We start from the raw sequence: 13,646 nt of genomic DNA on the forward strand, positions 1-13,646 counted from the left end.
GAAAACTCAGCATAACTAACCTATATAGGATGTGCTTATCAACTTCATATTTATCGTTATCTATATAGATTAGTGGTTGCATAGTGATGCGTCAAGATGGCGAACTCTAACATAGACATAGACTTATTGAGACGGCGCGTTTACGATAACTTGAATGATGCTGCTACAAAAAATAGTAAGTAGATCTAGATATCTAGTAACCTTATTATCAGAATCTAGAAAGTGTTTTTTTTAGATTTTTATTTAGTGTAGATCTAGATTTATAATATTACTAAACTAATAGTAACTAATAACTAATACCAAACTTTCATACTTAGTTACTTTGAGTTTGATTTTGATAAAATCACGTCATGTGTTAAAGACCAACTGAAGAGGTTTTGGGGTCAATCACAGAAACCGTTTTAATACTTGTTTTCTGTAATATAATGCTTAAAAAAACGTGTATGCAAAATATTTTCTAAAACTTTTCAGCCGTTAATGAGATATTAGCATTTTAATGTGGGTTTTAGGGACACTAAAAAGTCTTAGTCTCGTAGCCATTCGAGATGTCTTTCTCCCTCACTACACTGGTCCGTGACGTCATAGTTTGGAAACTAGGTCACGCCACTAAATTTAGAGGTAAGCGAATTAATGTTCGCCGGATTAGCCTAGATCCAATCAAGCGTACTAGTATTGAGTTTTAGTCCACCGTACAACGTGGATCAGTCTACTATACCTCTGGTTTTGTATGACTATGAGTGTAAGCTAATCACAATTAGCAAGCCGGTTTAACTTAGATCCATTCATGCGTACCCAGTATTTGACCACAACACAGTGTTTCTGTCCACCATATCGTGCAGTACACCTGCAATTTTTTTTTATCACCAATTCTTTCAATTACCGGTATTTTTCGTTCTGATAACGATGATAGTAAAATAGATCTATATGCTAGAAACTATGGTTTCCTTGATTAATGGAATTCAATTATTCAAATGCCCTTGGAATGATAATGTGTAATTGTGTGTAGAGATAGGGTGGGGAGAAACAAGTCAAAGATAGATAGTTACTTACACACTAAGTACAAATTCAGCTTCCTTAACTTATATGATTTAAAAATTGAAGAGTAATCCCCATATTGGAAGCAGTTAGCTCAATGAAAAGCTGATAGCAATGAAGAGCTCAATTTGTTTTTCCTAATGCTGTTATAAAGCAGAATTGCTAACTAATAGTTCACTTTTACTTTTTCTTATATTAACATATTTTCAAAGTAATAATAATAATAATAATCTTTATTGTCCAAACAAAAAACATTATAACTATTAGAATATTATCAGAATACTTTAATTTAAATAAGATAATAAGAGCAGAAACAGCTGAGGTAATATATTTGATTAGTTAGGTTTAAGCTATTAAATATTTCAAGTTCTATTATTAAATTATTTATCTGGCTAAATAACTTTTGGGTGCTAAATTTTTTTTAAAGTATCTTTGTAAACAGTGTCTTACTGGAAATATTTACATTTCATTAACTAATTTATAAATATAAACAAACTATGCATTCCGCATTTGTAATAATTTAAATTTTTTTCGTCGTCTGCGTCTGTCTTTAGCAAGCTCGTCAGAGCTTTTCAGCTGTTTCTTTCAAAGGCAATCTGCTTTCCTATATGCCAAAGAAACCACTGGTTTGTCTGTATAATGAATTAGATATGACAAAATATACAAGTTGCAACTAGGTTCGTGTGATCAAGAGAAATGCTGCATTCATCCTTAATCTTCGGAATCGAAGATAATGCCTTATAACTTTATGCTTGCATTAAATATAAAGGGCATGTCCCACAAAGTTGAAATTTATCCAAAAGAATATTTTTTTCACTTTTGAGTATTTATAAAGAAAATGTAACAAATTTGTTAATTCTAAAAATTTAAGACAACGTTAGCTTAAAACAAGGCAACTGAAAATATGATAATAATAATCTTTATTGTCCTTGTATAAGACTTATTTATTAAAGATTATTGTCATAACCATATAAAACTGACAGAATTTCTTCTAAGCCATTGAGTGTCATAGCATCAGCTTTTAGATTTGTAAGTAAAAGATGCTCAACAGTCTTATAAAATAACAGTCCAGCTGGCATAACACACAATCAGGCAGCCATCCACTGTTGGACGCATCAGATCATCTTTTAGCCAATGTCAGGTTTCTACAATAAATTTTAAAAAATATATTTATTTAGTAATAGATACATAAATGAAAAATTAAATAATATTAAATGAATATGAACATTAATATCAGCCTAGAGGAATCTAGTGCTACTTTACTAGAATATAACTAGATTATATACTATAAAGGTCTATAGTAGATCTATCTTAATTCTTATAATTCTTGGAGTCTTAATGATGAAAGAGTTTTTAGTAAGTCTAGATTTTATTAATTTATAAATCTAGATCTATACCTTCCTTTTAAGGATTGATATGTAAAAATTATATGCTTTCTAAAAACTATTGTTACTATAGACACTATAGTGACTATAAGTGATAATAGTCTTCTAAATCTTGTAGTAGGCCCTACTACAAAACAAGAATAGACTTTTATAGACCAACTAAAGATTTAGACAGAACCTTCCCCAGGACATAGAAATGATAGAATCTAGATCTATATATAATATATATTAATATTACAGACCACTAGTGAAGTCACTGAAGTGACCTAGCCCTATAGCCTAGGCTAGTCACTATATAAGTCATAAGACTATATTTGTATATTCCTATATTATTGTTTTTTTGTATTTATTTTTTATAGTAATTTATTTATACTAAATTAGATCTACGACTAGGACTAGATCTACTAGACTCTACATCTAAACTAAGACTAGTAAAAAAAAATATAGATCTAGATGAATTCTATGTAGCTAAAAATCTATTATTAGATATCTAAATCCATATCTAGATCTAGTTACAATCTAGTAATAAGACTAAATTGTCTAAGTTAAGCTGGTCTTAATAAAAAACAAGATCTAGAATCCTCTAGGCGGTCTAGCTAGATCTAGTGTCTTGAGCTCGACATTTTTCCGTGATTTCCATACTATAACGTCACTTCCGCTTTCGGCCATGACAGAGCCATTTCAAATCTCGTTAATTTTTTTACACTTTCAAATGACTTTTTCTAGTATAAATATGTATTTCTTTTAACTCAAATTTTTAGGAACTATATTTGATACCATCTACTATCATAATCAATAGTTATCTCAATTTCGATAAAAACCTCTTCAGTTGGTCTTTAAGTGTTATTTACTATTACTATTAGAATATTAGTGGCCCCTGTAAGGAGAAAAGCTACTTTTAGGTTTATGCAAAATGTCCATCTGTCTGTCTGTCATACTCAGATCTCGAAAACTAGAGAAATTAAAAATTGTTTTTTTACCTTGTGCTGCAGCTTGAAAAGTTTAGGTGCAACAGCTACTTTTAGTTTTCTTAAAGCACACCATTTAATTTATAAAATTAATTATGCAAGCTATTTTTTCATAAAAATACATCAATTCTAAAAAAATTTACATAAATGTAAGGGAGGTAATTTTACAATATGTTAACAAAGAAAGACAATTTTTTGTGTATTTTCAGTATCACTAAGTTGAATATATTTATAAAATGTACAAGAATTGTTCACAACAAATGTAAATTAGTTAAAGGTGTTTTTTTCTGGTCAACTAGCTGCTAAAATTATAAGAAAACATTTATAGATATTATTTATTATAGCATTTATATAGAGCTACTTTCATGCTTATAGCATGCTCAGAGCGCTTTGGTCCAATCTCATTTGTGGACCAATGGGGGGGGGGGGGGGTATCTAGGAGTTGGTTTTCCATGCTGCCTTTAGGCGCTCAGTAAACGCAACTCTGCCCCTGTGTGTCGAACCTCGAGCCCCCTTCTAGGTAGCCAAGAAAAGACAAGTTCAAGCGCACTTAGCCTCTCGACCACGCTTCCCACAATATTATATATAAAGGCTAAGAATGCACTTTGTATGTAAATATCACGCACATTTTTCAAAATGGATTTTTTATGCAGCAGCTTTCGTGCAGTAGCATAACAAGTAGCTGCAAAACATAGTATTAATCAGTTTCATGAAAATTTTTTAAATAATCAGATTTTATTTATTTTTTGTTTAGTGCCCACATCAGGATAAAAGACGCTTATTTTTGTGCGGTTTGTTTGCTGGTCGGTCTGTCTCTCACGTTTAGATAACAAAAACAATAACTCTAAAAGCTATTAAAAATCTGATTTAACCTTTATTGTTCCTTCCGAAACATCTCAAAAGTTTTAAGTATATAGATTTTTCCGGGTGTTTTTGTAAAAAAAAAAATCAATGCCAAACAATGTTTGTTTGCTCTTCTAACTTATAATACATTTAATTTCCATGCTTAAACCTTGCAAAAACACATGATCAATAATATGTTGTTCCGGTTTTTTAATATGAATAGCATATAAATGCTAAATGAAAATCTCTATACTGACTTATATTTCATTAACTATAAAGTTGTTCTGGATATTGTTTTATAAATATTAAATTATGTCAAATGATCGTTTGAAATCGCATAATTGACTAATATTACACTTATATTTCTTTGACAATACGTCACTATAGTTTATTCATCTTTATCAAATTGTTCCATATTTTCAACTTAAAACAAATGTATGTCAAATGACTTTATTTTTTCAAAAATATCGACATTAGGTTGTTCAGGATTTTAAAATAAGAAAGTAATTTACTAATAGAAACGATTATTGAAAATCACTTTTTAGACTTATTTTACTGTTAATTTTCTTGCTGAAACATAACAATAGTTGTTTAATTGGTAAAGAATGTTCCAAATTTTGTTTTGAAAAAGAAATTGACCTATATTACTCAAATGTTCCGAATTTTATATGAAAAATCTACTAACGCCAAATAACTGTTTGAAATCCCTCTTCTAATAAATAAAACAGATAATCTTCATCTCATTTACAAAAATTGGTTGTTCCGGATTTTTTATTGAAAATTTTTTAACTTTATTTATGTGTTTCACACAAACTCAGAGGTGACCCCCATCGGAGTTGGCCTATAATCAGTATAATGATAAAAGTGATCTTGTAATAGGTCTAGATCTAGATTCTAGATATAAATTAATATAATAGATTGTAAATAGATCTAGGCGTTTTACTCTCTGAAATCACATATAAAATACTAGAACACATTTAATATAATGTAGCAATATCATAACCCACTTAGATAAAAAGAATGTACTTACTCTGTACCAATATATATGGCTTTAGGAAATTTAGGTTAGGGTTAAGTTTTATTGATGACTGGGTTTTATAATAATGCTGATAGATGCTATTTTATTCAATTTCTCTAAACCATTCGATAAAACTCACCACCATAGCTAGCTACAAAAATTATTTTGGCATTACTTGTCCATTACATTTATAAAGTCAGGATTTCATGATAGGTATAGAACATACTGTAATAATAAATGCTTTCAATCAACACAGCAGTAAACTCAGTTAGGTGTACCTCTCAGATCTGTCTTAGACCCACTACTGTTTCTAATTTATATAAATGCATAATAAATGACCTAATTGCATTAGTTCAGCATAAAAATTTAGACTATTTACAGATGATTGCATAATAGATAGAAAAGAAAAAAATAATAAAATCAAGATGCCTAAATTTTACGTAGAAGAGAAAAGATAAAATACAAAAAAATAGAATCCAATCGGAGCATGTCTTTCCATTAAAAAAAAGTGTGAATTACTAAGAATAACAACAACAAAAAACTAATAAAACTACTTAAGCAAATTACACAAACTAAAAACTCAAAATATATTATTAAAAATCTATCAAAGCATTGGAGTTAAAAGAAATTTTTACAAATCAAAATAGGAACATAAAAACTAAAATATAAAATGCTATTTAACCCTGGTTAGACTAATATTAGAATATGCGTCTTTAATTAACATACATGACTAGATTAACATAAAAATATGAAAGTGTGTAATTATCTTCTCTTTGAAAGGAACATCTGTAATTTATTTTAAAAAAAAGAAGATGAAAAGGATACCTATATTTATGGTACTTGAAAATTTACAAGGCTCTAACAATTTTCTTATTAATTATTGTAAATCTAGATCTATTTCTTGAGAAAAAAATTCCCTAGCCAATAGTTCTCACTATGAAAAGTGAAGTTAGAACATCATACATTTAAAAAGTGTTTGAAAATAAAAATTTACCTGAATGATGAAGTTACAAAGCTCAGATCTTTTCATGACATTGTAATTTTTCTCCTGCACTTGACTTCAATTGGAAATATTACACACTCATAGATGTTTGAATGAATCAATTTGCCTAATTAAACATTATACTTAACATCATAAGCAGACATACATGTTTAGTTCAGTGCAAACATTTATTTGACTGCTGTTGAATAGCAAGTGTTGATAAAATGCACAAGATGCTGATATAAGATAGTTGCCCCCTTTTCAGACCTTGTGATCTATAGGGCAGATGATGTAAAGGTCATATGTTTATTTGGCCTACTGTTAATGAGGGTGTCATAATATGTGCCCAGTACAACAACCAATTGCCTTTACTTTTCCCCAACTAATGTCAGGTACCCATTAGAGCTGGGTGAACTCAAAGGTGCCAGGATTAGAACCTGGGATCCCCTGGTTTGGAAGCCACATTAAATAAGATAAGTTAAAAAAAAAATAATGTAAAATATGATAATAATTAAAATATTAGAAATCTAAATGCTTTTGAATAAAGACAAAAACTGAAAAGCAGCTGACCATGTCACTGGTTCCATAAACAGCTTGAACTGAATACTTAAAAAAAATTATTTTATTATATTTTAATTTTAATAATGGAGGTAAGTTTTTTTTAATGTATTTTTTAAGGTTTATCTTTTTAACTCCTCAGAAAAGAAAATATAAAAAATATTATTAGTCATACTTAAAACTTTTAATTAATATATCAAAATCTGTGTTTATAATTTTACTTTTTCTTAACCAGGTGATGAATATCATTATGATCAAAAAGATGAAAAACTACAAACCAAACAGTCACCATATTGCTTTCAAAATTTTGTGTGCCTTGGAGTAGCTGTTGCTGTGTTTTATTTTACTGACTTTTTAAATGTTATTTTATATGATGCAAGTATCAAAAGGTAATTAACAGATTGATTATTTACATTTATTTGTTATGTGAATGTTTCAGTCAACAAAAAATGTCAGCGCTATCAACTGGATTTAGCATGAAAGTAACAAATGACACTTGCTTTTTTTTTATGATTAAAATTTAAAATTTTATATTACAAAGTATGGTCAGATGTGACAAAATATGTAGTTCACAGCTGGGTCTACATGGAATACTTTACTGCATTCAAGCTTAATCTTTGAAATTAAAAATTAACATAGTTATAGTCCATTTTTTAAATAAAAGGTAATATCAGCAAAAAATAAATAAAACAAAGTTCCTCGAAGTAGGCCTAAAATCATAATTAACTTAAGTTGTTTTTTTTTACTTCATAAATAAATAACTATGTGTGAGTATCAGGACCAAAAGTGGATTGTCTTTGATATACATCTTGTATGGGGTGTTTATTAATGTCATTATTTTAAACCATTCTTAGATCTGAGACTCTCATATAGCCTTCTTTATCCAGACTATCCAGACTAGTAATGAGCTGTACTTGTCTAAGAAACTAAAATGCATGAAAAAGATGAAACTAGTCCAATAAGTTTTATTTAAATTGTGCTTTTAGCACAATTCACACATATTCTTCAGTGGATGCATCATCATAAACACTGCTTTTATGAAGGAAGTCATGATTTGAACTGTTGACACTTCTACTTCACTTTCATTTTTATCTCTGTGCCATTTCTAGGAGTGCTTTGTTTTACTTTTTTTCATTTGCAAATATCTATGCATTTAATGGTCATAAAAAATTGCATTCAAATTAACTGCTAAAATCTACACTTTACCATATCATTCTCTTTGTGATCCTAAATTGTATATTTAAAAAATTTAATTTGTGCATGTGAATTTAATGACAGACTTGGCTGAGTTAATTAAAGTCATTGATTAACATGCATGACTAGATTGACCTAGGGATATTCAATTTTTGTATCACTCAGAGCACCGGTGCCCAAACATTTTTGGCTTAGAGGCACTTATAAATTATAAATAGAATAGAGTCTCTGCAGCTTCTTTTTACACTGTCAGCAGAAGTTTCTAGGGGCCACAGTTTCACTTTCCAGAAAGGTTCCCTGAGCTGTTGGTTGGGTATCAATCACTTAGAGGATGCATGTGTAGATAAAAGGAAAAACATTTTTTAAAAGTAGTAGTGTATGACAAAATTACAGAAAACAAAACTTTTGTGTCATTTTGAAAGCTTTTGTTAAGCACAAGGACAAAAGGTTGTGGCAAAATATGCAAGTCCCAACTGGGTATGTATAGTCATATGAAATACTGCACTTATCCCTTATCTTCAGAATAAAATACAGTGCTTTATTATAAAGCTTATTAAAGAGAGTCTGAAAGGGGAACTTTACTTTTTTACTTTATTAAAGAGACATCCCAAGCAAACTTTAGCTTTTGATGATATTGACAATATTATTTAAAATTTTAATAGTTTTTGTTTATTTATTTCTTATTATTTCAGTACATGGTTTTGGTCAGGGGCCTTATTTTTAAGTGTTCATCTAGGAATTTTAGTGTATATAGTCTTTTACCAGAGTTTTTGGAAAAAACTTCATTCTGATGAGTGGGAAACCAAATTTCCCAGAGTTTTTCCAATAGCAACATCTGCTTTCATAATTGGAATGATTTGGTAAGCACTGTGTGAATGCCTAGTGATGGGAACTAAACTAATTTTTTTAGTTAAACTAAAACTAAGTTTGAACTAAAAAAAAGTAATTAAACTTTTAGTTAACCACAAATTGAAAAAATTAGTTAAACTAAACTAAAACACTTTAGTTAAACTTTTACTAACTATTTTGACCTTTTTTAAGGACGAAACAGCCAAACATGAAAATATAAAGTATAAAGCACAACCAATCTCTTTAGCAAAATGTTTGTGCACATGAAAAAATATTTAAATGTCTTTATGGGATATATGTAGATCTTAATAGAATCACTAGAATGATACTATTATAGAAAGAAATTAGAAGTAATTGTCGAAGTTCTAATATAAGTATTATAAGTTACCTTTTAGAAGTAATGATAAAACTGCATGTTGACTCTCTAACTAACTCTAGATTCTAGAATATTCTGGATCTAATATCTTCTACAAACGAAATGATCAGAAATATAATCTGGATCTAGAATTAGATCTAGCTACTAGACCTAGATCAAATAATTAATCGAAAAATAATCTAAGAAATACTAGTTACTACTACTAGATCTAAAATCTAGATAGAGTCTAGTCTAGTAGATATCTCTTAGTAACTCTAGATCTAGAGATTTTAGATTATTATAATTATGATTATAACTATAGACTATAGGTATGGGTATTTAGATCTATATACTCTAGTAGATAATACTAGACTAGATCTATATAGTAGATAAAAGTAGATATAAGTATAATTATAATAGAAGTAGATCATAGATGTAGATCTAGAATCTAGTCTAGATTTAGTTAATTTAGTATTAGATCTAGTATAGTGACGACTATTATTAGTTAGTATTATAGATCTATCATCTATGCATCTTAGGTCTTAGTATAATAAGTATAAGTAATCTAGATATATCTAGATCTAATCTAGACTCTAATTCTAGAATAGTTACATATTATAGTAAACTAATAGATCTAGTCTAATAAAGTAAAGTAATATATATATTATATAGGGCCTAGATCTAGATTTTAATTAATAGATCTATATTATTGACTTATAATTTTAAAGTTACATCTAGATCTAAGACTAAGCCTACTAAGAGTTAGACTCTACTTAAGACTAAAATAATTAAATATATAGGCCTACACTATTATGACTATTGATCTAATAGTAGTATATAAGTATTCAGTAGTAATAGACTAAACTAATAATACTAATAGACTTAGACGTCACTTGACTCTAGATTCTAGATCTAGATAGATCTAGATCTAGTAAAAAGTTTTTAAATAAAAAGAGTCGACATTTCTTTTAGATCTATAGTAAAGCAAAATTCTTTGCCTGCAGCTTAATACAGGAACACACTGGTGTTTAATAAAAAGCAGCAAAATGTAGATCTATAGAATCAGGATTTATCAAGCAGTGAAACTTGCTAGAAATATAATGAACACGTGTATTTGTTTGAAAAGGCGGGAATAGTGGCCATTATAGGGTAAAGGTCAAAAGGCTTTCTAGTGACCTGTGCACCCTCTTGTTTATTCCCCTCTCTATTATTCATTATATATATTCTCCAAATTACATAGATCTAAATATTTATTGGTATGTATGTTAAAAAAGTTTGTAAAATTTGTAATTAAACTTTTTAGTTTGTAACTAAAAAAAAATAATTAAACTAGGATTTTAACTAAACTTTTATTTTTTAATTAAACTTTGGCCTTAACTAATTTTTTTTAGTTAAACTAAAAGTTAGCAACTTTTTAGTTAACTTTTGCCCATCACTATGAATGCCTCAAATGAAGTGTACTTAAATGACTTGCATACACATATTATGAAAGCAAATTGTGAGCCTACAATTTTTTTTACATGAGTTTGAGATACTTTTTTTTTTTAATTCTTTGTCCTAATGCTATTAACCCCCCCCCCCCCCCAAAAAAAATAAATTATTAAGCAGCTCAAATCTTTAATTAAGTGTGATGAAAATTTAGGAGAAAATGCTGCACAACACTGCCCCCCCCCCCCTCACATTAATTCATACCACCAGAAACCCCACTTTTTATCTACTTGCTCTATCTTTTTTTTTTTTTTTTTAAATCTTCTTCCCATTTTTTTTTTAAATCTAGTATCTTTTCTTTGAAGACTCAACTGAGATCCTTTCACTAGCACACTTATCTATCCATGTCAGCTATGGAAAATAATCTTCTTACGATATGTGCTCTTTTTTTTACTAATTCTAATTTGAAAGTTAAATAACTAAATTATTGAGAATGATTAATTATTATTTGTTTTCTTTTTCAGCTTCTCTGTCAGCCTTTGGCCTGTTTGGGGATTTCTAACTCCATTAATATTTCTATCACTTTTTTTAGGAGGTGTTGTTATTATAGCAATGATTGGCTGATTCTCTCAACAGTTTTTACAACCTTCAATAAATCTAATATCTTTGCATTACTTTAATATTGAACATACATTGTATGGAGTATATATATATAAATATATAATCTTTACAAATTGAAATAAATAGAAACTGTGTTGTGTATCTCCATAATGAAAACTGTTATAGAGCTTAAAATTTGTTAGTACTTTTATTTAATGGATCTACATTCTCTCATGACAAAAATCTAGCATTAAAATGGATACTTTTAAAATGGTATTACCAATATTGTTAATAATAACAATAATAAATTTGTAATTTCCAACATATTTAAATTGATATACCATTTTGTACCTAGTCTTTCTTTTCTAGAGAGGATATGAAGGAAAAGTGAACATCAAAAGCTTAAGCATTACAAAGTAGTATTTTGTAGATGGCAAATATATCCTAGTGTGAATAGAAGAAGAGCTGAATGATGCATATTAAAAAGATGTCTTTTGAAAATTAATGTGAAGAAAGTTCACATGATGATCAAAAATGCATGCTAGAAATACTAAATACCAAAACTGGAGATGCTACAAGCTTCCAATACCAAAAAGCTGAAAATGTCAGAAATTTTAATGGATAGGATGAAACGTGCTAGTTGCCTTAAAAGTGGCTTCCCCACTGGTCCAAAGAATGCATGAGAAAGTGTAATGCTCTCAACTTTAAAATATCACCTTGTGATCAAATTTTCCTTGATTGTATCATTGCTTTTAGTAACAACCAAATATATCATAAGCTATAAGCTTTATTTTCTTCATTAATATGAACATGTTTTGAATATATTTGCAAGTACCCTTTCTCTATGCAAACTCTGTATGCAGTAGGATCATTGGTTAGTAATGATTCTTATGAGCCTATTCTTTTTCAAATGTTTAAACTGAAGTTTATTGGGAATATTTGAAATCAATGTTCTTGTATTTGGTCTTGTACTGTATATTAAGAATAGCTATCATGCCTTTTGGTTTTATTATTTGAATACATTTAAAAGTTTATCTGCCATGCCGGATACAAGTCCAAAATAAGTTCCTCTTACAGACCTTGCGATCTGTGGGGCAGATGATGTAAAGATAATGTTTCTGTAGTCCAAGGTTAACACGGGTGGCCAGCACAACAATCAACAGTCTTTACTTTTTTTTCCCAACTAATATCAGGTACCCATTAGAGCTGGGTGGACTCAGAAGTGTCCAAAGATCTCGAAATTAAAAATCCCAATCTTCACCAGGATTAGAACCTGGGACCCTCGGTTTGGAATCCAAGCGCTTTACCACTCAGCCACAGCGCCTCCCAAGTCCAAAATAGATCATATTTAAAATGTTTTCTTTGGTGTAATGCACTAATTGGAAGTGAAATTTCTTTCTGGATAATAAAGATTATTATTATTAAAAAAATGTGTAAATGAAGATGAGGTTTGAAGAATACTGTGTAACACTGGTTTTAAATAGTTGAAAAAAAAGTGTTTTTTTTTTATTTGATTTCTCAACTAAACCTAAAATTGTATTTAGTCTGTATTACAAATCTACTATTAAATGAAATTATATTTAACTCTAAACATTAGTATTTATTTTTGTGTGCAAAAACAGATTCTTAATCTTCTGTTATTGTTATTTTATGAAAACATTTTTAAATGTTATAGTTCCTATTTTTATAATTATGTTGATTCAAATAAACACACTTTAAAAAGGCCTGCATGAAACTTTTTTTCTTACTGCTAGGTATTGTTTAGGTAGTATGTGAGTTTATGTGTTATTGTTATTTTTAAGAACTGTCATGAAGTACAATTTGTTTGACCAATACAAATCAATTACAAAATGAACATTTGTTGAAAAATTACTGAAAATTTATTAAGCAGAACATACAAAACTATAAATTAATAACCCACAAGACACCACAATATCAATATCAATTATAAAAGTTAACATTAATACAATTTAAAAAAGAAAACAAAACATTAGTTTTAATAAGAAGATTATTAGCAGCAATAAAAATGTCCCATACAAAAGCTCAATACGACTATTAAAACCAAATACATAATAAATCTAAAAATGTATGTGAAAATGGAATTGAAGAAGTGTTGGAAAATGTTCTAACAATATAAAATAATAAAAGCTAAGTAGTACTCAAGTTTGTTATATATTGTGAAAACTGGTACTGAATGAACTAACTAGTAATCAAAATAATACTGCATTGAAAAATGACCTTATAAAATGTTGACACAAAAGTATTTCCAAACTGCATCATTAAGTTTCTGAGGCATAAAAATAAACAACTGAACACAGATTATTGTTTCAATTATCACCAAGTCCATCTTCTCTAAATTTCTGACTTATTTTGAAATCATTTTAAAGTAAGACAAAAAAAATCCCCTACAAATTAGCCTAGAAATAAAGGG

The 13,646-nt window shown here is 28.8% G+C and overlaps 1 protein-coding gene and 1 long non-coding RNA gene across 2 annotated transcripts; one reads left to right on the top strand and one right to left on the bottom strand.

Moving 5' to 3' along the window:
* Positions 1-64: 64 nt before the first annotated feature.
* On the top strand, positions 65-12,941 carry LOC106064927 (transmembrane protein 128-like). The gene is made up of 4 exons (XM_056037695.1): positions 65-175; positions 7,025-7,178; positions 8,676-8,843; positions 11,140-12,941. Exons 1-4 carry the CDS (start codon positions 97-99, stop codon positions 11,237-11,239), a joined length of 501 nt encoding a protein of 166 aa, XP_055893670.1. The 5' UTR covers positions 65-96; the 3' UTR covers positions 11,240-12,941.
* Positions 1,939-3,265, bottom strand: LOC129927669 (uncharacterized). The gene is made up of 2 exons (XR_008779311.1): positions 2,937-3,265; positions 1,939-2,180 (listed from the first exon to the last, which is right to left on the bottom strand). It is a non-coding gene; the product is annotated as an uncharacterized LOC129927669 (long non-coding RNA).
* Positions 12,942-13,646: the final 705 nt, after the last annotated feature.

Source organism: Biomphalaria glabrata, chromosome 1 (genome assembly GCF_947242115.1).
Source record: "Biomphalaria glabrata chromosome 1, xgBioGlab47.1, whole genome shotgun sequence".
NCBI classification, from domain to species: Eukaryota; Metazoa; Mollusca; class Gastropoda; family Planorbidae; genus Biomphalaria; species Biomphalaria glabrata.

Coding starts and splice junctions, on each gene's coding strand:
- LOC106064927 (XM_056037695.1), top strand. CDS start 97: ATGGCGAACTCTAACATAGACATAGACTTATTGAGACGGCGCGTTTAC. Junction 176..7,024: donor TGATGCTGCTACAAAAAATA/GTAAGTAGATCT, acceptor TTTCTTAACCAG/GTGATGAATATCATTATGAT. Junction 8,844..11,139: donor TTCATAATTGGAATGATTTG/GTAAGCACTGTG, acceptor TTTCTTTTTCAG/CTTCTCTGTCAGCCTTTGGC.